Below are 25,623 nucleotides of genomic sequence, written 5' to 3'. Positions count from 1 at the left end.
TCTGCTTCTCCTTGTGGTTCAATGGTACCACGAGACACTAGTTTGGAGTGTGCTGCCTCCTAGTGGTACACACACACACACACGCAGGCACAAGTGTAGAATAGATTAGAACAGAAAACAAAACCATTATTTTATATTTTTATAACATTTTACACAATTACAGTTTTTTTCAAATAACTGTTTTACACATAAATGCAGTGTTCATGAGCATAAGAGACAAACATATTTAAAAAAAAATCTGAATTATATTAAACTTTTGTTCAGTGGTGTATATAAAAATGAATAATATATTATTGTACATTTTCTATATAGAGTGGAAGCCAAATGAGCTTCGTAAGACCACAAAAATGTAAAACTTGAAAACAAGTAAATAAGTGTAACTAACAAATAAGTAAATTTGTAAAACAAGTAAATCAAGTAAGTAAATCTTTGGAACATTAATTGAAATTCATTCATTCATTTGCACTTAAATTGTTATGCAGGTCTATAATTCACAATGGCAAACACAACATATTATTGTAAATTAGATGTAATATAAGTGCAGTTTTGATTAGTGATCTTAAACGTTTTGGCCCCACTGTATATAACAGAGAGGAGAAAGTAGTTGCCTTCTGCTTCTCCTTGTGGTTCAATGGTACCACGAGACACTAGTTTGGAGTGTGCTGCCTCCTAGTGGTACACACACACACACACGCAGGCACAAGTGTAGAATAGATTAGAACAGAAAACAAAACCATTATTTTATATTTTTATAACATTTTACACAATTACAGTTTTTTTCAAATAACTGTTTTACACATAAATGCAGTGTTCATGAGCATAAGAGACAAACATATTAACAAAAAAAAAAACTGAATTATATTAAACTTTTGTTCAGTGGTGTATATAAAAATGAATAATATATTATTGTACATTTTCTATATAGAGTGGAAGCCAAATGAGCTTCGTAAGACCACAAAAATGTAAAACTTGAAAACAAGTAAATAAGTGTAACTAACAAATAAGTAAATTTGTAAAACAAGTAAATCAAGTAAGTAAATCTTTGGAACATTAATTGAAATTCATTCATTCATTTGCACTTAAATTGTTATGCAGGTCTATAATTCACAATGGCAAACACAACATATTATTGTAAATTAGATGTAATATAAGTGCAGTTTTGATTAGTGATCTTAAACGTTTTGGCCCCACTGTATATATTTTAATCTTAAAATCTTGATTCTGAAAAATAAAAGTTAATAGACATACAATATTTTTTAACTACCCAGACAGATTTTCTTTAAGTACCTAATATGATGTGTTTGGCAGTAAAAAGGTCAGCCTCACAATCCTTTGTAGTATATAAACTGCAGAGTTTAGAGAACTCCTGACTGAAAATAATCAAAAATGATCATTGATGAAAAGACAGATATCGAGCAACGACACTTTTAACTTCATTGTGCTACAGAAGTCCATGCAGTGTATTAAACGAACAGTGGTTTATAGAAGGGTCAATGTATAGGAAAAAGTTCTGACTGCAGTCAGTAAACAGATCAGACTGGCCAGCTTGCATAGACTGTCTCTAGCTCCTCTCGCTGAACTACATTTTACAGGAGCATATAAAGACTCCGGAATGTTGGGTAAGAACATCAGTTTATCATTACAAATCGTAAAATGTGTTTCCTTTATGCTCAGCTTCAGCCCAACTGGAGAGTCTCTTACAACTTAAAGGTGATGAGGAGATGCACATTACAGTATATAATAATACAGAAGTAAAAAACCTAAATCCCTTAAATAAATGTAATTCAGAGGAGTGTCACTTTAATTTTACTTCCATGCAGGTCTAAAGCTGTTAAGTGTGTTGTGGAAGTCTTTAATGAGTGAAGCGGTGAGCCACAGGCGGAAGTCTGTGTGAGGTTTACTGACTATTTTCAGTGATTTCTCCAGGTCTTTCATTTTCACAAACAAGTTGAGAAGTATTCATCAAGTTTTGGTAAAAACTCCTTCCCACTTTCTCAAAATGTGTGTTTACTGTTTGGGTCGACATTGTCAGTTATGAATACTGACAAATCCACCATTAACTTCTATGAATGAATTAAGATGTTCAAACATTGGATTTTTTTTTATTTTTAAGCACATTCGATATGTATACTTTACCATTTAAATGCCTGTTGTCAGTAAATATTTTTTAAATGTATTTTTTATTTTCTTAAAAAAAAAATTAATACTTTTATTCAGCTTTTATTAAACGATGTTCTTTTGAACTGTCTATTCATCAAAGAATCCAAAAAAAGTAGCATTTTCCACAAAAATATTAAGCCGTTTTCAACACTGATAATATTAAGAAATGTTCCTTGAGCACTAAATCAGTATATTAGAATATTTCTCTAAATGATCATGTGACACTGAAGACTGGAGTAATGGCTATTGAAATGTTTACATTGCATCACAGGAATTAATTACATTTTAATATATATTAAAATAGGAAACAGCTGTTTTAAATTGTAGTAATATTTCACAATATTACTGTTTTGTATTTTTTAAATCTAATAAATGCAGCCTTTGTGAGCATTAGAGGCTTCTTTCAAAAACAAAAAAAATCTTACTGACCCCAACCCGTTGAGGTCAGCTATTTTTAAAATTCTACAATTTTGTGTAGTTTCCCCCAACAAAGGGCATTGACAGCTTATGAACAACAACATATTTACTTGTCTTTCCAACCTCTGCACCTCTACACAGCTTGCCTGCAATTAGAGATGGCTGAAACCCTAATTCAGTCAGATTTTTATTCAGCTTCTCTTCTGACTGGTGGCAGCACGTTTGTTCTTGTCATGCCGTCAGTTAATTCTGAAGATCACTGGAAGTGAAAGGCACAAAGGAGAGACATGCCAATATCAATCCGCTCATTCATCCATCAAATCAAACCCTTGGTAGGAAGCAAATTTCAGAGATCTCATAGAGTGGCAGATCAATAAAGAACCAGTCACTCATGCCGACCAGAATAAAGTTTGAAAACACTGACCTTTGTCATAAGTTCTTCAGCAGGACATGAGGAAATACCATCGCCTGTGTAGGGGTGTCTTGGCATCCTAACTTTGACTGGAGTTACAACGGTGGAGACAGCATCATGATTTTAGTGATATAAAAACAAAACAGTTTTTATTTTCTTCAGTTGCAGAATAATTTTTCATAAATTATTCCCCAACATTGAACTGAAAACATTTTGTAAGGCCATCTTTAAGGCCTTGTCCAAGGTCCTGAAAATGATTTTGCCGTGACTGCTCCATTTTTGAGGAAGACACTACAGATCCAGATATTTCAGGCATCTCTACATGTTTTCATAGTACAGTGAACTCTCGGTTCAGAAGATAAAGGAAAATGATTCCTCATCATGTGAGATACTAGATATCTATTTCACAATCAACCAAATATTCAGACAACTGAACTTTTAATAAGGCAAATAACACATTAAAACATTGCCAACTGCTTCAATCAACACTTCACCCATAATCCACAATAAAAGGACTGTTTATATAGTAATTTAACAACATATAAATGGCTACAAATACTGAAATCAGGATATCTCTCAGTTATGTTTACTAGTTCATCCTTCTCTTCTGGTTATAAACCAGTTGGACTAGTGTTAACTTCACTAACAGGATAATATAGACACAAAACAGCTTATCGTTTCACACAGTAAACTGTGTTGAGGTTGCATTGACAGCTTGCATGAAATTCAAATGTAATACTAAAAGTAAAGGCAAGAAAACCACTTTGTTTCAGAGTTTTAGCAATTGTTACTGGACTCTGAGACAGCTTAGTGTTGTGTTAGCCATCCTTCCCAAAGAATAAAAAATGAGAGTGGTTTAATGTAGATGTACCGTAATACTTGCTTTTTCTCTTATGTACATGTCAGTTTCTAACAGTTCAAGTAAGTCAATTCCAATACTGATAATGTTACTTATTAAAATCCTTAAAAACCCTTTTAAAGGCTGATAATACTGTAAAGAAGAAGAAAAAAATCAAAACATCTTGGAAAAAAGTATTTGAGGTCAGGTGGTATGATGGCTGTTTTGGTTGAGTGCTCGATGTCGCCTTGTTCTGATCTCCATTTCATCATCCTGTTCGAAAGTTAAAAATCGTAAGTATTAGGATTAACCATACGAAAAAATAACACATGCATCTAGTTATCTTACTGTATCAGCTGTATCTGCTGTCTCATCCTCTTCATCTTCAGTATGCTCACTGTGTTCACTGTTTGGATTGGACAGGTCAAAGTCTGATAGCACTGCATCTTCATCATAGTCTGTCTGGTACTCAGACTCCTCTGTGTGTGTGAGTGAATGTAAGAAACAAAACAAAGGTGAGCGAACGGCATGGAGAAACAACATGAGTGAAGATCATCCATTTCTCACCATCCACCACGGCCTGCTTCACTGGCTCTATTCTGGACACTATTTCAGCCAGATCAGTGAAAGAAGCATTGGGACGGGTCACCTGGAAGATAGATAATCATGGAATTAGTTTGTGATGCTGCATAAGAAATAAGCAAAACTCCTTCAAACCCCTTTACATTAGTGCTCCTGGATTTGTGGAATTCCTCTTGATGTTGGTCTTTGAGCATTGTCTCCCTCACCCCACTCCGACACCACACGTCAAACACGGTCTTCCCATGCTGGTAGCCAACGTCCTGCAATAACAGAAAAAAGTCATTGCTGCAGTCAAGGCCAAGGCAACAGAAGTTTCTATGAGATGATGACAGCCCACTCACAGCAATCTCATCAAATTTGCCAAAGTCCAGTGTGCCATAGCGATCTATTGGTGGTCGCAGGTACTCGCAGTAGTCACTGTCTTTTACCATCTCCAGCTGACGCACAGAACACACATAAGCCAGACGGGTCTGAATCTCTGCCATGTTCAACACCTAGAGGATATGAAGCCATAAAAATCTTCTTGGACCAGTGAATGCAAGGGAGTAGGGCAATGATGGGAAGCAGTTAGGGTTTAAAAATAAAAATACAGTATTTTTTTTATATATTGACATGTACAAAGGTTTTAAAAATTTGTATACAATATAAATAAATGATATAATTATTTCAGATAAATATTATATAAGTATTTATATACAGTGCCGATTTTTAATGTTTTTAAAAAAAGTTGCATTTATTTGATCAAAAATACAGAAAAAACTAATTTTCTGAAATATTATATTTTCTATTTTAAAATACTTTAAAATATAATTTATTCCTGTGAAGCAAAGCTGAATTTTCAGCATCATTACTCCAGTCTTCAGTGTCACATGATCCTTCAGAAAACATTCTGATATGCTGATTTATTATCAATGTTGGAAATGGTTGTGCTGCTTAATATTTTTTAGGACCTGTAATACTTTTTCCAGGATTCTTTGATAAACAAAAAGTTCAAAAGGACAGTGTTTATTCAAAATAGAAATTTTGTGTTACAATAAACACTACTATTTAAAAGTTTGGAGTCAGTACATTTTTTCTTTCTTTTTCCTTTTTTAAGAAATTAATACTTTTATTCAGCAAGGATGTGTTAAATGGATAAAAAGTTATATTAAAGACTTCTATTTTGAATAAATGCTGTTCTGTTTAAACTTTTTATTCATCAAAGAATCAAATAAAAAAAGTATCACAGGTTCCAAAAAAATATTACACAGCACAACAGTTTCAACTCTAGTAATAAATCAGCATATTAGAATGATTTCTGAAGGATCATGTGACACTGAAGACTGGAGTAATAGCGGATGAAAATTCACCGCTGCGTCACAGATTTAAATGATATTTTAAAGTATATTAAAATAGGAAACCAATATTAAAAAATGCAATAATATTTCACAATATTACTGTTTTTTCTGTATTTTTGATCAAATAAATACAGCCTTGATGAGCATAAGAGACTCCATTAAAAAACATTAAAAATCTTACTGATCCCAAACTTTTGAAAGGCAGTGTATATTACACATATTATTATTATGTCATATAGTAATTATATTATTTGTAAAAATAGACAAACAAATGTTTTGGGATTTGTAATTGAAATGGTTTGTAATTGAATAACCCATAAAAATCCATTATATTCAACCATCACCATATATCTTCTGACCTTTACTTTTTCTGACAGAGGGTTCAAGCGTTTCCATAGCAGCCACCATCCAGATAAAGAGTCTCCATAATTAGTCAGATCAGTCTCATCCTGACTGCCAACATCAACGGCAATCACCAACTTGGCACCCATCGAGCGAGCTGTGTCAGCTTTACAGAAATGTAATGTTTAAAATACCTTACAGCTAACATTTCACAATTAGCAGTTTAGAGCTGGGTGATAGCACCTTCTACAATTGGTGAAAATATAAATGATTGTATGTAATACTTATAATAAACTCAAATTTTTTAACCAGGTAGGTTATTGATGTAGCCTCCATCCATGAGCAAGTGTCCATCTTTAGGGTCACACAGAGGGGGAAGGTACCCAGAGAGAGACATGCTGGCACGCACGTACCTCCACAGAGAACCTAAAAGAGAGCGTACATGTTAAGATCTGTGACAAAAGATGAGAAATAAAGATGACATGTTTTAGAGATAAAGAAGTAACCATCAGTGTGCACTCTCATGGAGGAGGCAGTGATGTCTGTGGTGATGTTGAAATAAGAGATCCAAAGGTCCTACCATATAAGACAGACATATGCTCAAGATTTAGACTTACATAAGAATATGATGTTTATAATAGTCTGTTTTGTGCAGTGTCAAGTGTCAAACAACTGAACCTCGATTTGTTTGTCCTGGAAGATTCCACTAATGCTGGAGTTAAATGATGCTCCAGTAAACATGGATGTCACTGGGTACGTCAAATCTGTGATCTTCTTAAATAAGGATCCAAAATCCTGTTGTGCACAAAAAAGATAACAATGCATGGTTCTGCATGTACTGTATGAATGTTAGTGTTCAGGTTAAAGGTCTTACCATGGCCCACTGGCGTGCCCTAACCGTCATACGACTGACGCTTCGCTCTTCAGCATAGAGCGCTCCTATCAAGGAACCAATGGAAGTGCCACCAATCAGATCCACAGGGATCCCAGCCTCACTCAACGCCCGAATGATGCCCACCTGAGAGCAGCCTCTGTGGGTATAGTGTGTTTTCATATTCATATATTGGTTTTCATTTTCACATTTTAGTACTTAGTTGAGCATTGTGTAATATTAGACTTTTTTTATAAAGCATTTTAAAGGTAAAGTGAGTATTTTTCTTTTTAAATATCTCATCCTAGTTTCATGTGTAAAAACGAAGTCAGTCACCGAATGTGAACATCGATCCTGTTATGCTTTGAAAACATTGACATGTCAAAGACTGGATCAACCAATCACATGAATTTGGGGCGGGGCTAACAGTTTGACTGAGAAGAGGCAGAGCAAAAGGAGGGTTTGAAAAACCTGTGTTCTGTTAGTCACACAAAAATTATACACTTCACCTTTAAACATACTTCATATGTAAGCAAAGTCTGTATTAAAGATTTAAAAAGTCTAGATGACGAGCATATACGGCCACAGAGACAATTATATATAACATGCTATTCATATCATTGCAATTACAGAATCACACAACAGAAAAATTATGTCACCGCTACGTGACGTAGATTAGACATTTTATGCCCAGTTATATATCATGTTTGACCCACCTTTAACAAGTCGCTGATTACGACTGATAGCAGGCAGGGACAGAGAGTAGACAAAGAGTCGCTATCATCGAGAGAAACCACAGACATGCTGAGAATGTGAACCCCAAAATAACACTGATGAGTTAGAAATCGCTATATTAGGATTAGTTGATGAGCACAAAATTACAAAACTTAAGTGGATACAAACTTCTAATAATGCAAAAGATAAATAGTTCAAGAGACTACTGAACTGCAGATGATTGAAGAAGTCAACATCAACATGCTTTTGCTAGATTACGTATGTGAGAAATGTTGTTGGCAGCAGGCCACATGGATTGAGGTGGAACAGAATTACTGGTGATGAAGGGGAAGACAAATTCGTACCTTGCCCCCCCTCCTCCCAGCACCAGAGCGATAGCGTTGCCTGTCAGGATCCGAGCCAGACGCGAGAAGCCAGAATGCCGGTCGGGAGGCTTCTCAAATACCCGCTGATACATCTCTCTCTGACAGGAGAAGAGGAAAGTGTGAGTTTGCACGGATAAGAGATGAGTAGATTAGGTCACACAGGAAAAAAAAGTTTTGAAGAATGTTCACTTAAAGGGGTGGTTCATTGCAATTTCACTTTTTTAATGTTAGTTAGTGTCTAATGTTGCTGTTTGAGCATAAACAATATCTGCAAAGTTGCAAAGCTGAAAGTTTGGGCTAGCTAACCAATCAGAGCCCATCGTGTATTTCTGAGGGAGGGGCTTCATAAAAGAAGGAAATTATCAGCCCGTTTCTCAGAGAAGGGACAAAGAGGTGTGGAATAAAGGTAAATTATGTGAAAAATAATGCGTTTTTAAAAAAACGAAGCATTAACACATGTTAGACTGCACGCCATAAACACAATCAAGCCTAGAAAAAACCCAGTGAACCACCCCTTTAATAAAAGTGGATGGGGTCCAGCTGCATTACAGAAATTTCTTAATTCTTAATTGAGAAGCAGCCAGAGACTCACCGCGCCTTCAAAATAATCCAACTGAGGTGCGTAGACCAAAAAAGTTTCCCCAAAGGTGAAGAGTTTGAAAAAAGTCCGCACACTCAAACATCAAAGAGTCAACAAGCGAGATGAAAGCAATATAAGCAATTTACGGAGTAAAAACAAGGCAAACGTTTCGGTCACATGTTGACCATTTTTATGTTGATCATTAATTCTTAATTGACCTGACTTAAGATTTGAAAAGTTCTGTTTCTTCAGTGAAAAGACCATGGTTACTAAACAGATAGGATTCAGAGTTAGAATGTTTCTGTAATGCAGTCCAAGTGTTGTGCAACTCAAAAGAAAAAAAGCACCATAAAAGGGTCATAAATTAGTCACGGTAGTCTATACAACTCATACACTATGTTCCAAGTCTTCTGAAGCCATTCGATAACTTTGCTTGAACTATGTGAAATGTCTCGCTATTCACTGCAAATCTTGTCTTAAAATTTAGTTTGACAGTCATAGTCCCCATTCCTAAGGTATGGGATTCATTACTTACTACATTAGCAATAAGAAATTGCTTCAAACATACCTTTTTAATAAAGCTTTTAATATGTATTATTAGTTATATGTATGGTAAGGTTAATGTGCTAAGGTGTTTTCCTGCCTATGGCCCCAGACTCCAGCATCCCCATGACCATACATGAGATTAGTTCATATCACTGATGTTGATGTTTTTTTTTGTTTGTTTGTTTTTTTAGTTAATTGTTACGGAGACCCGCACATGACATGCAGGAAAAAAAGTAAATCAAGCGCACAGTTTACGAATTCGCTCCCTTGATTTACTAAATTGTGCGCACAATTTACTAATTCGTTCCCTCGTTTTAAGTAAATCATGCTCTCGATATAATAATTAGTTCCCTCCTTTTAAGCAAATTGTGTGCACAAAATAATAAGTCGATCCACTTCCTGTCTGCATTCTCATAAACCAATGTAGATGCCTCTCACTTAAAATGATTCCATGCAATGCTGCAAGGCTTTTGTTCCTGTGGCTCAGTGGTAGAGCATTGCGTTAGCAGCGCAAAAGGTCGTGGGTTCGATTCCCAGGGAACACACATACTGATAAAAAAAATGTATAGCCTGAATGCACTGTAAGTCGCTTTGGATAAAAGCATCTGCTAAATGCATAAATTATTAAATTAAATTAATTTTGAGAATGTGTGTATAACTCATTCCCAACTCAAAATAAAAGTTACAATTTAAGTGTCTCTGTCAATAACATAACATAACAGCAGTAATGAGAATGCAGACAGGAAGTGGAATGAATGATTATTTCCTGAGCACGATTGACTTAAAACGAGGGAACAAATGATTATTTTGTGCACACAATTTACTTAAAACGAGGCAATGAATTATTATTTTGTGTGCACAATTTACTTAAAACAAGGGAACAAGTTAGTAAATCGTGAGCATGATTTAGCAAACCGAGATTTGACAATTTAAAAAAAAAAATATCATTTTTTTTTCTGCATGTCATGCGGCTCTGTAAATTTTCATTTTCTTTTTTGGTTTTAGTTTTAGTAATCTAAAATAAATCTGCATTGCATTTGTCGTTTGGAAAATCGATGGATTTGTCTCAGGCTAAATAATAGCATTCACATTTGCAACAATCGAATGTTAACACTGGTACCAGTTTAGGCAGACTCCTCCTGGAGAAGACCCTGTGGGGACATGACAGATGCAGATGTCTAGAGATCCAGCTGCGCATGTTAAGCCATTCTGCTGTTCCTCTTGGTGGAGGCCCGTCCTCACGGTGCAACAGGACCAGCTGCTTCTGAGCTCTCACAGCACTGCTCTCTAGCATTCGCTCTAGCTGATACCACAAACAGATCCAAAAAGCTCAGTTTACCAAACAATTTAACAGAAATGTATGTGCAGACATTAATTCAATGAATTAGGCAGCAATCCCCCACCATGTAAAATGAATCAGTTTTTATTGGGCTATTGATATGACTGGAGTCTTCATCTCATGTGATTACATGCTTTTAAAAATACACTTCAAAAGCAGTATTTACTTCTTTATAGGCAAGATCTTTTTAATAACAATTCACCTCTCCCACAGTGGGCTCCTGTTCCCCCACACCCACTATGATGATGCAGTCCGCCTGTCTGATGCAACGTTGAGTCCAAGGAGTCAAAGAACTGTCAGACTGATACAGAACAATCCGGTGGATGTCCTCTTGTTGACCCAACCAGCTTGACAAACGATACTCATGAACACTGAAAAGGAAATAATAAATCAAATAAACAGTACGTCAGAGGAAACAAAAGCACAACATTTGGCAGAAATAAATATACAATGCATCCAAATTTGCATACTACCCATCTTAAATGGTATGCGAGATTAGAATGCATGCTCCCCAAATCATAGTCCACTGAAAATAGAATATATGATTTCCAGTCAGTGGACATTTTAGTCTCTTTCAGTTGCAGAAAAATGGTAAGGAATGCAAAAGTTGCTTCAGTGTTTTTGTTTGCATGAACGTAAAAGTTAAGTAGGCCATAAAGATTTTTAATGAATTTAGATGTTAACACCTACAGTACAGTACATGCAGATGCTAACGTTACAAAGGAAATCTGTGAAATCAAGAACATTTATGATGTGGTAGTGTGTCCCAAATCTGGCATACAAACTGTCTTTATACATACTATTAAATAATATAAGCGGCCATTTTTAAATTCTGTGGGTCTAGCTTCCGGTCTCATCCGCGTCCAGCTATTTTTAGCTGTACAAAACAGTTAGTTTTGCTGCTTGATATTGAAAATTGGTGTGTCTTACCATATTATTTTAATGTATTATCTTAATTATGAACACACTGCGGCTAATTAACCGGAAGTCTTGCCCATAGGCTTCCGCGTTGAAGAAAAAGGTGGATACAACTCTCACCTGTCCAAGGCTGCAACACCCAGGTGCTGTCTGATGATGTCACTGGTTAGGAGCAAAGTGGGGCCTAATTAAAAAGTTAAGACAGTCAACTTAGTATTAGCTTTACTTTGAGGCAAATTAAGGAGGGAAAAGAGATCAACAGCTGACCAATAGCACTGAGAGCATGCTGCAGCTCCAGCGTGAAGGCAGTCAAAGGCACCTCCTCAGACACAGGCAGTATGGCGACCGTAGATAGATTGGCGGCTGGGTTACCTGCGTCCCACTTACTGCTTGGGGTGTGAAAACCCAGACTGCGCACTGTGAAGATCATTATTGTGCATTAGGGAAAATACAAAGCACAAACACACAGAACTTTTTCACAAACACACACCTGATAGTGGACCATTCACTTGTTGCATGTTGCCCAGAATTTTCTGCCCAAGAAGATGAATCAGGCGAGTCACAACCTATGAAGGAGTGTGATGTGTTAATGCACATGCAACAGAACATCATGATATGCATTAATGATTTTCTTTTACATGGTCTAACCTGTGGGTATTTCCTCTTAATAGAGTTAAGAGCTCCTTCAGGCAGTTTGGCCAGTTCAGAGTCTCGAACTGCATGGACTGTAGTGGCTCTGTTTAAATGACTCAAAGCTTCCACCTAATACCAGCAAACACACTTTTAAAAGATGGAAACTGCAGCAGGATTTTTATTAAAGACTCCACAAAATGATCTAAAATGTTTTTTTTTTCCTTTAATGTATTTCCTATTGAAACATTTTAAATATATCGGTAACACTTTACTTAAAGCATTTATGTATAGTGCATTTTAATTATTCATAATGTATGTTGTAATACATTATATCTATAATAATTATAGTCAAATTTAAAATGCATAGTGTAATAATGAATTGATAAGTGTTATAATGTATTAACAGTGGTTACAATTATTCGTGAGATTGTACAATAATAATAAGGTGCATTACAAGACATAATTAATGCATTAAAACTACTTTTATAATGCATTGTGCATAAAGGCTTTAAGTAAAGTGTTACCAATATATCTTCTAAAAATGCAGTTTGTCAACTTTTGAAAGTACACCAGTATATAGATAGGCACACACACGCACATATCTCCACTTACCACACCAATGAGGTCTCCCCGCCCATACTCTCCAGCAAGCTCTTTTTTCCCATCATCCTTCATGATGACAGAACGCAGACGTCCACTCAGAACAATGAAAGTGCTGTCTGACTTATCACCTTGTCTGAGAAAGACAAAAGAGAAAAATTAAAGTATTACCTGAAATATATTTTACATGCACTTTCATGTTCTTACAACATCGGAAAGCAGAACAGTGACCTTAGGCATACAGATCTGGAACTGAGAAATTATTTATTGGAAAAGGGTGCTTACCTATAAACAGCCCGTCCAGCCTCCAGTGCCATCCAGTCCAGGGCAAAGTCAATTTGTCGGACAAAGGAGGAGACCCTCCGTACCACCGTGTGAGCTACATTTAACACCATTCGAGGCTCGGCACGCATTATCCTAGTGGATAAAACACACAGTTGACATGTTAAGCAGTGTTCTTATACGCTATACTTAATTTTATACCATTTCAAATTAAATCTAATTCTTGCATAATTATTTTTTATTTAAATGTTTTTTGGATAATAATTTTTGTTGTTATTATTGATTTAAGTCCTACAAAAAAGCCAAACAGTAATTTAAAATGCTGAAAAATATTTACATAAAAAAGCGGTCTACATAGGGTTTAATAAACCCAAAAGGTTCAAAAGCAGTTTTATCAGATTAAGTTGTTACTTATTATATAAATACTAGAACGCATCAAATGATGAATTTTTCTCATCAAATGGATTTATCCTTACAGCTGGTGGGGAGTACATTTGCTAGAATTTTCAATTGCCTTAAGTTAAAATTTGGTGCACATCACATACTCATAGAAGTGTGTTTTGGAGATGGACAGGAAGCAGCAGTCACGGTGGGCGCGCACAGAAAAGATGAGAGGCTCTCCTGTGAGAACGGCCAGGTGGCCCACCATCTCTCCAGGGTGAGCCACAAAAAGACACGTTTCTTCCTCTCTGTCAATCAGTCTCTGGTACACATGGAGAGTTCCTGAGATGACAAACTGCACGCTCACATCCTGTCACAGAAACAAAGTAGAAATGGATTCACATGTGACTTGAAATTGATAATTACTCTATAGGATAGTCAAAGTCACAGGTATCTTTCTACCTGATCTCCCTCGCTCGCAACAACAGAGCCCGCTTTAACTTGTCTCAAAGTCACCCTATCTTCCAGAAGACTGTGGTCCTGGAGTACAAAGTTAAATTTTTACATTACATAAAAATCCAGGGCAAACATTATAATTATATCAAAATTCTTACTTCAGTAGATTAATATAATTAATGCAGCCTGACCTGAAGCTGAATAATTTTAATCAAGTCCTTCTTGGCAGCTTGGAAAATGGCATTAACTTTACAATGGTGGATGTGGCTGGAGTGCCCCCCAGTGTCTGAGTAGTGAAACACAGCTGAAGGAGAATGTTGCATTGTCACCGACTTCTTCCTTATAGACTGGACGAGAGACAAAGGCACACGTGAGATAAACAAATGTGAGGAAAAAGAAGGACAGTCTATGGCTTTTTATGTGTGTCATAAAATTACGCCAAGGTACCTTATGAATGGCAATAGGACTTGTAGGGGCTTCCTCTTTTGTAATGCTTGCCCTGTCAAAGGCCATATTGTGGTCAGGAGACCCAGCTGGAAGATAAGCAGATTAAGCACACATTAGCACACTCAAAAATGTTCATTATGAATGTATTCAAGCATTAAGTACAATGTCAAAGTCAGTATTGGGTATTTTGTAAAAGGTGCATGGTGAAGCACTACCATGAGTGCTGTCAAAAGGTGTTGACAGTGAGCGAGACTTCCTGAATAAAGCGGTAGGACTTTCTGTACGATGCTTCCCACCATCTTAAAAAACAAAAGAGCAAATAAGACCTAAAGGCTGTTTTATAGCTCGTAGTGATATTTTTTTTTGTTTTAAATTAGGACGGGGTTCCTCAAATCTTGCCCTGGAGGGCCAATGCGCTGCAGAGTTTAGCTCCAACCCTAATCAAACTCACCTACCTGTGATTTTCTAATGATCCTGAAGACATTGATTAGCAAACTCAGGTGTGTTTGATTAGGGTTAGAGCTAAACTCTGCAGGAAAGTGGATCTCGTGGGCCAGATTTGAGGATCCCTGAATTAGGATAATATTAGGAAAGTTTGAACAAAATTGTACAGATAAAAATTCTACATGTTCATTTCTACATTCACAGCAAATATTTAACTACATACACAAACATACCCTCTCCTCTGTACATCTGACTTGTATCACTATAACGGTCTGTTGACCTCTGCGGGAACTTTTCAGAAACTTCCTCAATTGTCTGTGAGTGTCTGCGTAGTCCTTTGCCTGGACTGGCTTCTCCTACAACATTGGCCACTGAGACCAGTGGAACAGCTTGACTTTCCTACATGATATGACAGTAATGGTCTATTCGACATACGTACTGTAAAAAAAAAAATCATGTAATACTTTAAAATATTTTCCAAAAGTAGAGCATGATTTCTAAACATCTAACCTTATTAAAAAGTTCCGTGGTCAGGCCTAGATAGTTGTGAAGGGCAAGAAAGGTAACTCTCTGAAGACGCACCATGATGATCTAAAAACAAGTAAGAAACAGCTGTATTCTATCATAAGCAAAACAAAACAGTCTCAAATTTGTATTATGAGAAAAAAAATAAAAATAAATGCTGTTCTTTTTAACTTTCTATTCATCAAAGAATCTTGAACTGTCTTCAATGATAATAATAAGAAATGTTTCTTGAACACCAAATCAGCATAATATAATGATTTTGGAATCATGTTGCTGCTGAAAATTCAGCTGAAGGGCAAGAAAGGTAACTCTCTGAAGACGCACCATGATGATCTAAAAACAAGTAAGAAACAGCTGTATTCTATCATAAGCAAAACAAAACAGTCTCAAATTTGTATTATGAGAAAAAAAATAAAATGCTGTTCTTTTTAACTTTCTATTCATCAAAGAATCTTGAACTGTCTTCAACATTGATAATAATAAATGTTTCTTGAACACCAAATCAGCATAATATAATGATTTTGGAATCATGTTGCTGCTGAAAATTCAGTATTGCCATCACATAAATGAAGTACATTTTACAATATATTGATATAGAATTTTTAATCAAATAACTGCAACCTTCGTGATCTAAGAGACAAAAGCATTTAAAAAAAAATCTTACCAGCCCCATTTGATGTTAGTGTATTTTAGGCTTTAGGTTATACCTGAATAACACGGACTAGGGTCTCTGGGTATTTCTCAAAGACAGATTGGAAAGCCTGTGCAGGAAGGCGGAGAACAGTAGTTGGGGCTGCTGCCCTGGCTGAGACAGTTTTATAGGGAGCTGGATATCCCTGCAGAATAACGGGTTCAAATATGAGACACATTTTAAAACTCTGTGAGCATGAAAACAGGTCAGATGACAGACATTTGCATATCAAAATGGGCAAAAATGAGGCCAGATGGGTTTTACAGTGATGACATCGAGGATGCTGAGAAGACTGTGAACACTGTCTCCAGGCAAAACGTGCTTCACCACAACCTCAGTCCCATCCTAAGCCAGGGAAACAAAGATACAAATCTATATAAAAAGCCATTTTCAGTAAGCTAGATTAAAAACAGGTATATTGTTCGGCTCTTACATTCTCATGGATACATAGATCAAGACGCCCATCCTGCACTACAAAGATGCTGTCATCAGTGTCACCTGGGCGGAATAATCCTTCCCCTTGCTGCAGCTGCACAAACACCATATGCCGACACAGTTCCAGGAACAGAGGCTTCTCAAAATGACCCAGAACCCTGAGAGACAGACAGATCGCAACACATTAGCTGCTGAACAGCACTGCCAGACCATTGGAGCTTGGATTCTATGCACTGTTGTAGGAGGGCATGACAAGCTACCAACCTCACATTTTTCAGCATATACAGGACCTCAGAGGGCAGGTGAGAGTTCTGCATGTCAAATTCAGTCAGATCTGCTTCCAAGAGTGAAGGTGGAGGCTCTTTCGGCTGCAGGGCTGGTGGCTCCCTTCGGATGCGCAGGATTCTGGATAGGAGATGAATAGGAAGATTAGATGGTAATGGATTGGCTTTTAAATGTCTGATTTTTCTTGGTTTGTGACTTTTCACGTACTTGCGAGCTATTGATAGAACTTTCGTTCTTTTTCTGGATCGCTTTTGAGATACCGGACCTGAGGTGGCTGGTGAGGATAAGGTCTGGACCTGAATGGCCACAAATAACAACACTGCGATTTAAAATCAACCCATGACCATCACATTAATCATAGTTTTGTTGCAAGTAGCACAAGAAACAAGGCATTTTCCATCCGAAGTAAGAAGTTCTGGTACCTTTCTCATTATCTTCCTGCCATAAAACATCACTTTGTCTCTTTTTCTGAAACGATATTTAGGACCTTCAGCTTGCTCTTCTCCTGGAAAATCAAAGGAAAAATGGTTGATGAAAAACACAAAATCTGAGGCATTTTTATTTCACAAGTTTATCACGAAGCATCTACATGCTATCCTATCTATATTATGTTGATTTAAGGAGCACTTGTGAAAATCATTAACAATCTCACACTCACCAAACTTGTATCTTCTGTGCAGAAAAAAGGCAACAATACTGATAAATGAAATAGCAACAGCGGCTCCAATCAGCACACCAGTCCACTGTATTATGAAATGACAATAAAGACAGTAATAAACTTTGTTTGCAAGACAAACAATACAGACTACCGAGTCACTAAAACATAGGCGTTACTGTCATATACCATGGTACTCTGTAACTGATCCTCTATGAAGTGCTGCACTCGAGCCTTGATCTCAGTCCCAGATGGCAGCACTGCCTAGAATACACAAAATCATCATTATAAACCACACCTTACTGCAGATTACTTTAGTAGAAAAGATGATTCATAGTAAAAAGTAGCATGGCTTTATTTATGTATTTATTCATTTATTCGTGATACACACGTTCAGAAAATTAAAAAGCATTTTTTTTTTAAAAATACGTCTTACCGGAAATATACTGCATGTGTCATCTTGTTCTTTTTCCGAGTCACTAAAACATAGGCGTTACTGTCATATACCATGGTACTCTGTAACTGATCCTCTATGAAGTGCTGCACTCGTTGATTGATCTCAGTCCCAGATGGCAGCACTGCCTAGAATACACAAAATCATCATTATAAACCACACCTTACTGCAGATTACTTTAGTAGAAAAGATGATTCATAGTAAAAAGTAGCATGGCTTTATTTATGTATTTATTCATTTATTCGTGATACACACGTTCAGAAAATTAAAAAGCATTTTTTTAAAAAAAAACGTCTTACCGGAAATATACTGCATGTGTCATCTTGTTCTTTTTCTTCCATATCTTACAGTGAGGAGAAAGCAGAAATCAACACATTTGACACAAATTACAAAGCTAATTACCTTATTATACCTATTAAAGCGGCGTGAAACCATTTCTATGTAAATTGTTTAACCCTCAGAGACCAACTGTTGATTATAACATTAAAATAGTTACATAATACCTATTTCTACTAAATATAAGTTAAAACTTCGTATAACAACAACAGCTCACTTTCCAAAATGTGTCATAGCAACAAATCTGACAGGAATGTATTTGCAATATGAATCTCCCAGCACATGGTCATGGCCTTTTGACACCATTACCATTCAATTTATCAAGTACTGTCTTTCACTACTGTGTTTCTTAATATTTCTTCAGTTTACAAAATCTTTAAAAATAGCAACACTGTTTAAAAACAACAACAACCATACAACAAATGAAAGTGGCCGTGCGAGGGATTCTGCCTGAGTCATGTGACACTGCCTGTAGTCCCTCACTGCAATCTGACAACCTGTTGATGTGATTCATTATGAGACCCCCTCTGTCAGGGGAAAAAGTCAAACTCTTACCACAGGGTGAAGGTGACGCTAAAACTTCTATTTTAAGTGTCTTGCACAGAATGGCAAACCATTGGCAATGAGAATTTGATTGGTTTAGGACGGGCTGCAGGAGGAATGTGGCTCTGGGTCAGAGGTAAACACGGTTCTGTTGTTTACGCACAAGCCGCGGCTATAAACATGCACTTGTAATCAAATACACTGTCGATCACTGCAACTAACAAGATTGTAAAAACATTATGAGGTTGTATAACGCGAAGATCCTACATGCAAATAATGTCGATAGATAAACGGAAAATACCTTCTGAACGGCGTTTCCAAACTGTTTTGGTCACTTTCAATGCACTTCGGAGTCTCCCAGGGATCCCATTCACAATGTCAGTACCCCCCACCGATTACATGTGTTGCCAGATCCTTCAAAAAACAAAAACAAAACTGTCCACACAGTCTGATTAAACAGGCCCAAAATAAGTTTAAATGTTAATTTAAATATAGATAAAGTAGAATTAAAATAGAATAAGAAAGTGCTAGAGTTAGAGGGTCAAATAAAGGTTTTGGATTAAGGAAGGAAGGAGAATTGCTTAATTTCTTTGATCAGATGTACTCATCATAAACCATGTTTACTTTTTATTTATTAAAAAATCAACCCTCTAACACTAGCGTTCTCTATTTTTTTCTATTCTATCTACTTGTTTTCTTTTTATTTATTATTAAAAAAATACTTACTACATGTACTGCATTAGACTAACCGAGACTTGTCACATCACTTACATATTATTGCTCTTTTGTTGGTTTGATTGCTTCTATTGTCCTAATTTCAAGCATCTACTAAATGTAAATGTAAATGTAAACCTAATACATTATAAACCGCAACTTTCTGCAAAATTAATGTTTTTTCAATTATTATGCGCATATTTTAATGGTAATAATTGTAATAATTAATATATATATATTTATGTAATAATTCATATATAATAAGAAATAATTGTAATTAATAAACGTATTTACAACTAAATATTAACATATAAACTAGCAAGTGTAAATATAGCAAGTGTGATTTCACAGTTGTGATCAGCCATTAGCAAGTTCAAAGCTCGCATGCATTCTGATTAAAAAAACAAACAAACAATGCGACTCGCTATATAGAATTTACAAGTTTATCAAAACAAGCCCAAATAATTCTGTAATAATGATGTAGAAACGGTTGACCACTTATTTCTTCATTGTAATCTGGTTAATTCGTTTTGGACTGAAGTATGTAATTGGATTAAACAAAGAATATCTATTTTTCCATCTATTACTTGGGACATGGTGAAATTCGGAGTACATTTGGAGGACGAAAGTGAAGACTTTGTTGTAAATTGTTCACTTCTCATATTAAAATACTTTATTCACAAATGTAAAGTTTTGAAAACAGCTCCCCAGTTTTAATGTCTTTAAAAAGGAGCTTGCCATGTATACAGAGGTCCTAAAAATTATGAGAAGTGATAAGGCCAAGAAATTATTTCATTTTTTTAATAAGTGTGATTTTGTTTAATCCCCTACATTGTTTATGGTTGCATGAATGTATTTTATTTTATTTTATGCTATCTGGATTAATGTCTTGTATGGCGGTTTGTTTCTCTGTTATAGTATGAATAATTGTGAATGCCTCAGTCTGTGAGGACTTACAGTTGTGTTTATGTTAGCCTATTTTGTTCTGTTAAGATGTTAAAAAAAAATATTTAAAAAAAACAAGCCCAAAGAAACTTATAACAAGCGGATATGGCAACACCGCCATTCAGTATTCGCTGCTCCTATTGGCTATTTCCAGGCTGATCTGACCAATCACAGTTAATTTCTTTATCACGCTGAACGTGGGGATACAGTGATCTTCTTGAAAGCACAGTTGTACACTGTTCAAGGTTAGTGTGTGTGCTTTTTATTGATTTCTAGATGATATTTCATTAACTTATACTTTATATGTGGCCTGTTACGTTTTCGTTATTTTATCGCGATGTGTTAAAAGTGATTGAAGTGAACGGTTATGACAACACAACTGTAATAGCTTTCATTTCGAAGCAGTTTCTAAAAACATTTAACTAGAATGCAGTAAGACAACCTTTACAAAGATGTCAATATGTTAATTTTGTTGTCATTCTTGCTTGATATACAAAATACATAATTTATTAACGATGACTGTTAATATTTACAGTGTTCATGCTGACTACCAACCCACTACTGCACATGGAGCATCAGTTCAGTTGCTTCCTTCGTAACATACTATTTATATACAATTTTTGTTACTATTTTACTACTGTAAAATCGTAGTCAATTTACATGGTATCTCACTCAAACAATGTGAAGAATGAATGCGAAAATTCTGTATATGTATACATATATAACACTATAATATAGTGTAACATTGTTAAAAATATAATTAGTTTCCAGAAGTAACGTTATGAAATTGTTTAAAACATAATTAAATTGAACTGATTTGTGAACAGGTTGTTGCTGCAGTTAAATCACTGTAACATGGGGGTGCTGTCAGCACTGACGCGGGGGCTCGTGAGAGGAGCTGACAGAATGGCCGAGTTCACAAGCAAGCGCGGGCCCAGGACATTCTACAAGAGCAGAGGTGCGAGACCCACTGGAGTCCTCACCTCCAGCAGAAAGTTCATACCTGTACAGGCCATGATACCAGAATTTGTGGTGCCCAATCTGGAAGGATTTAACCTGAAACCATATGTGTCATACAAGACCCCTGCAGGGACCGAGCCACCCATGACTCCAGAGATGTTCTTCAATCAGGTGGTGGCCCCACAGATCGAGAGAGACATTGAGGAAGGGGTTTTCAATGAGGAGAATCTTGAGAAATATGGATTAGAGAAAACACAAGGGGGGAAGCTGTTCAAGCTACATCCCAGGAACTTTGTTCGTTAAGTGGACTTTGTGTTTCAGTGGTTTGCTGATGGACTGTAAACAAGTGTATGATGTTTTCTTAAACTTGAACAGAAGTCATGAAAAATTTGTCTCTTCATCGGGAAATTATTAAAAACTACTGAATGAAAAGTTTCAAGCCCCTAGCAAAACTGATATATTGCCAGTGAATAATTTCGTAACGCAGGGGTTTTCAAACTGGGGTTGGGGGTCAATGGAAATGTTCACAGAAACATTTAAAAATAAGATTGAAAAATCATAGAAAAATAGATCAAAATGAATAAACAAAAAGAGTAAATAAAACAGTACTACGATGATTAGGAAAAGAAAACATAACTGTGTACCTAAATAGAAACTAAATATCTTCTTCCAAGTAATATTTTAGACATATATTCATTTTTCATTATGCAAGTATAAACTGTATAGATGCCTTTTAAATTTTAGGATTGGGGTCCCTTGCACAAGAATAATCATATTTTGGGGTATTTAAAAAATGTAAAACCCCTACCTTAGAGAAACAATTTTACAAAAGAAATAAATGTAGACACTTGCATTTATTAATAGGGTTATGGTTTATTTGTTACAAAAGCTCTTTGTCTGGTTCTCAGTGTAAAACTAAAAAACATCCTTTTCATTTTCTAGCTAAAATATATAGTCAGAAAATGACACTCAGTTTAAATAAAGATACAGTATCTCAAAATTGCATATACTGAATACTAAGCAACACTTTATATGTTACAGCAACACGATGCAGCGAAATATGCAGGTCCAAATAACCTCAACTTAAAAGGTTTTTAAAGCCCATCGCATCAGCTGCGTTCAGGAAGAGGGGACGGGTTCAGATGGCTTCTGTTTGTCCTCTGGGCTCCAGTCCCATCTCCACACGTGCATCATGTGGTCGTAGAAGGAGCAGGTAGCCATCAGGCAAGACAGAGACTGGGAGACGGGGTCTGGAACTGAACTTTTTTCTGGTAAAGAACACTGGTCAGGTAGGTACTGCCCCGAGTCATCCTCCAGAGAGGTGTCAAAGCTGGCGGTGGGAGATTCATACTGGATCCTGAGATGACCTCCAGACTCTGTGAGCCCAACGCTGGTTTGGGGAGGTTCTTGAGGAGAGGGGGGTGTGGAGTTGCTTAGGGGGAGTCTGGACCAATCTGCTCCATATGCCAAGGAGTTGTGTAGAATATAGGAGGCCAGAACTGGGCATGGTGCATCTTGTCCCTCTACAAACGTGAACATTAGGGAGAAAAACAGCATGAAGAGTAGAATTCAAAATCAGGAACTGTTCAAAACCTAGGGATTGGTAAGATTTGTAATGTTTTTAAAAAGAAGTCTCTTATGCTCACCAAGGCTGCATGTATGTATAACTCTTTTCTATTTTAATATATTTTAAAATGTTATTTATTCATGTGATGGTTAAGCTGAATTTTCAGATACTGGAATTTTATTCCAGTCTTCAGTGTTACTTGATCCTTCAGAAATCATTCTAATATGCTGATCTGGTGCTCAAGGAACTTTTATTATTATTATTATTAATAATAATAATGACGAAAACTTGCTGGTTAATATTTTTTTTTCATGCAAACCATGATACATTTTAGTCAAATAAATAAATAACAGTATTTAATTGAAATAGAAATAAAAAATATTTCCTTTTGATAAATGTAATGCATTCTTGGTGAATAAAAGAACTAATTTATTTTTTTTTAAAAATACATTGACCCCATACTTTTGACCAGTAGAGTACATTTTGTAATGGACATATATTAAGAGTAATTCTTACCCATAGCTTTCTGGCAGTGGAGAATATGGAAATCATTATGCATACATGCAGCTAGAAGCAGGTGCTCTTGACTGGGGTGCCACTTGAGTCTCCACACACCTCCACCCACTGCAGTCTCACTCAAGGGCTGCTTCATGTTCCTCCCGTCCCAGAGCAACACGTTCTCATCATAGCTGCAAGAGGAATAAACACATAAACCGCTACACTGTTGACAGCAGTCAATGGAAATTTTTTGCCCATGATATTTCACAAATGTGTAAAAAGTCATGGAAATGCAATCATGGATTTTTTTTTTTGCTGGAGCAAATGGGAATGGAAAAAAATATATTTGTTACAGTCTCCCATGTACCCCAGTCGAGTTTTTTTTTAACTTACCTTCCTGTGGCTAGTATGTGCTCTCGATGGGGGTTACTGTGTATGCTGCATACTTCCATAGTGTGTCTGTGACAGGAGAGCAGTATTTACAATGACTGCATAAACAGCACGAACAGTCATATAGAACATAATTCAGTTAAACGGTGACTCAATAAATGCTATAAGTAATGTCGCTGGCTGAAAAACCATAGCTTGTGTCTGACCTCTTGCTGGTGAAGGTAGGGGAAGAGGGACCCATTCTCAGATCCCAGCCCTTTAGTTTATAGTCATCACCACCTGGGACAGCAGTTACACTAAAAGTTATGAAGTTCAGATAAATACTTTTACATAAAAACATAAATCAATGAAGTGTTATTTTAGTATTGTATAATATACTATTAATAATTTGAATTAGCTGTTATTTTGATATTTTTAATTTTAATTACAATTTAGTAATTTTTGAGCTTGTAATTTTTATTCTTTTTTAAGATTTCTATTTAAGCTTTATTTTTTCCTGTTTATTTTAGTTAGCTGACAAGTTTTTTCCAAATTTTTCATTTATTTTTTATATTTTATTTTATTTCAAAGAACAAAAATAGTGTTTAAATTACCAACCCTGAATCAATGAGCATACATGCAACAGCACCACATATGGCTCCTTTTGCTTGCTCTTGCTCTCATACCTGAATAAACAATCTGTGTATCCCAGTAACTAAATGCTGAGATCCAGGCTTCAAAGTCATGAGCTTTCCACTGACACACAGCAGTTAAACTGGCTTCCCCTAGAGACAGCGCTGTGAGAGAGCCGCTCGAGTCACTGGACACCACACGCACATCACTGCTACAAAAACATAACAGTAACCATTATATACAGAGACAATGCAATGCCAAATCATCAGTCCATCAATGACGAGTGCACCTTACCTCTCACCTCTCCCTCTGGACCAGTCTAAAGACAAGGCCAGTCTGTCAGGACCCAACCCTGTGCTCAACTCGTACTCCAGACCACATGTGCCCTGCTACTGGAGACACAGTCCAGTCACGCAGAAAACACTCAATGAAGTACAAATACAACAATAAAATACAGTGTCCAATGCAGTGTTTACCTCAAAGGAATACGAAGGATGGCTTTAAAATCATAGATAGATAGATATCATTATTATAAAAGGGATAGTTCACTCAAAATTCACCCAAATATTCTGTCATCATTTACTCACCCTCAATTTTCCAAACTTGTATGAATTTCTTTCTTCTGTTGAACATAAAAGAAGATATTTTGAAGAATGTGGGTAACCAAACAGCTGTTGGTCTCCATTGACTTCCATAGTATGAAAGTCAATGGGGACCAAAAACTGTTCGGATACAAAATATTTAAAATATATTCTTTTGTTTTCAGCAAAAGAAAGAAATTCATACAGGTTTGGAACAACTTTGAGGGTGAGTAAATGATGACAGAATTTTTGTTTTTGGGTGAAATATTCCTTTAAAATAATAATTGATATAATGCAATGTAAATAATATAATTACTATTTTAATTATTAATCATTTAAATATTATTATATTATATTATTATATATTAATTTTAATTATCTAGCTTAATTAAAAATGCTTTTAAAAAACTGAAATAATATTTCCTTTTTTTTCCCTTAACTTTTTTAAATATTGCTTGATATTTATTAAAAGAGTTAGGTTATACATTCAGGAGTTCAGGTTATACATTTTCAACATAATTCCAGTGGCATTCTTTAATTATTATAAGCTGTCAATAGAGATAACTTTTATTACATCTAGAACAGTCCTTGAATGTGCAATTCCTCATGCAGCATGAGAGTGATTTGTCACCTGAGATTCCATAAGCTTGTACAACTGAATTTCTCCACTTGCAGTGGCCATACCCAACAACGGGCGCTCTGATATCGGCACGTGACACCTGAGGAATTAAAAAAAAAAAAAAAAAG

General features: G+C 36.0%; 3 protein-coding genes across 5 annotated transcripts in view; 1 reads left to right on the top strand and 2 right to left on the bottom strand.

The window, feature by feature from the left end:
* Positions 1 to 3,192: 3,192 nt before the first annotated feature.
* Positions 3,193 to 19,001, bottom strand: LOC107744433 (patatin-like phospholipase domain-containing protein 7). The gene is made up of 36 exons (XM_016558081.1): positions 18,911 to 19,001; positions 18,030 to 18,073; positions 17,466 to 17,540; positions 17,280 to 17,364; positions 17,044 to 17,126; positions 16,829 to 16,917; positions 16,601 to 16,741; positions 16,335 to 16,494; positions 16,166 to 16,246; positions 15,918 to 16,046; positions 15,196 to 15,276; positions 14,919 to 15,084; positions 14,457 to 14,540; positions 14,242 to 14,327; positions 13,986 to 14,141; positions 13,801 to 13,878; positions 13,503 to 13,708; positions 12,961 to 13,092; positions 12,688 to 12,811; positions 12,091 to 12,204; positions 11,933 to 12,008; positions 11,710 to 11,859; positions 11,563 to 11,626; positions 10,727 to 10,895; positions 10,306 to 10,488; positions 8,039 to 8,157; positions 6,963 to 7,119; positions 6,767 to 6,883; positions 6,595 to 6,664; positions 6,398 to 6,514; positions 6,106 to 6,254; positions 4,751 to 4,903; positions 4,553 to 4,669; positions 4,395 to 4,476; positions 4,176 to 4,306; positions 3,193 to 4,100 (listed from the first exon to the last, which is right to left on the bottom strand). Exons 2-36 carry the CDS (start codon positions 18,069 to 18,071, stop codon positions 4,032 to 4,034), a joined length of 4,035 nt encoding a protein of 1,344 aa, XP_016413567.1. The 5' UTR covers positions 18,072 to 18,073; positions 18,911 to 19,001; the 3' UTR covers positions 3,193 to 4,031.
* Positions 19,002 to 20,427: 1,426 nt separating this feature from the next.
* Positions 20,428 to 21,741, top strand: LOC107744490 (39S ribosomal protein L41, mitochondrial-like). 3 transcript variants are annotated; one of them, XM_016558163.1, is made up of 3 exons: positions 20,428 to 20,513; positions 20,804 to 20,846; positions 21,096 to 21,741. In XM_016558163.1, the coding sequence occupies exons 2-3, from the start codon at positions 20,809 to 20,811 to the stop codon at positions 21,529 to 21,531; spliced, it is 474 nt and encodes a 157-aa protein (XP_016413649.1). In that variant the 5' UTR covers positions 20,428 to 20,513; positions 20,804 to 20,808; the 3' UTR covers positions 21,532 to 21,741. The 3 variants fall into 3 exon arrangements, with proteins under 3 accessions (XP_016413649.1, XP_016413651.1, XP_016413650.1); XM_016558165.1 differs by lacking the exon at positions 20,804 to 20,846 and having other exon boundaries at positions 21,099 to 21,741; XM_016558164.1 differs by lacking the exon at positions 20,804 to 20,846.
* A 239-nt stretch (positions 21,742 to 21,980) lies between these two features.
* Positions 21,981 to 25,623, bottom strand: part of LOC107744432 (diphthine methyltransferase-like) — a 6,904-nt gene continuing 3,261 nt past the window's right edge. Inside the window, exons 3-9 of the mRNA XM_016558080.1 lie at positions 25,508 to 25,595; positions 24,590 to 24,684; positions 24,349 to 24,506; positions 23,890 to 23,962; positions 23,687 to 23,752; positions 23,312 to 23,484; positions 21,981 to 22,751 (exon numbers count right to left, since the gene is read on the bottom strand). Coding sequence (XP_016413566.1) covers positions 22,348 to 22,751; positions 23,312 to 23,484; positions 23,687 to 23,752; positions 23,890 to 23,962; positions 24,349 to 24,506; positions 24,590 to 24,684; positions 25,508 to 25,595 — 1,057 coding nt within the window. The 3' untranslated portion in view covers positions 21,981 to 22,347. The remainder of the gene's footprint in view (positions 22,752 to 23,311; positions 23,485 to 23,686; positions 23,753 to 23,889; positions 23,963 to 24,348; positions 24,507 to 24,589; positions 24,685 to 25,507; positions 25,596 to 25,623) is intronic.

This window comes from Sinocyclocheilus rhinocerous, unplaced genomic scaffold (assembly GCF_001515625.1).
Source record: "Sinocyclocheilus rhinocerous isolate Xijiao unplaced genomic scaffold, SAMN03320098_v1.1 scaffold196, whole genome shotgun sequence".
In the NCBI taxonomy this organism is placed as follows: Eukaryota; Metazoa; Chordata; class Actinopteri; order Cypriniformes; family Cyprinidae; genus Sinocyclocheilus; species Sinocyclocheilus rhinocerous.
The sequence above is the reverse complement of the archived record's forward strand: the minus strand, read 5'-3'. Positions and strand labels throughout refer to the sequence as shown.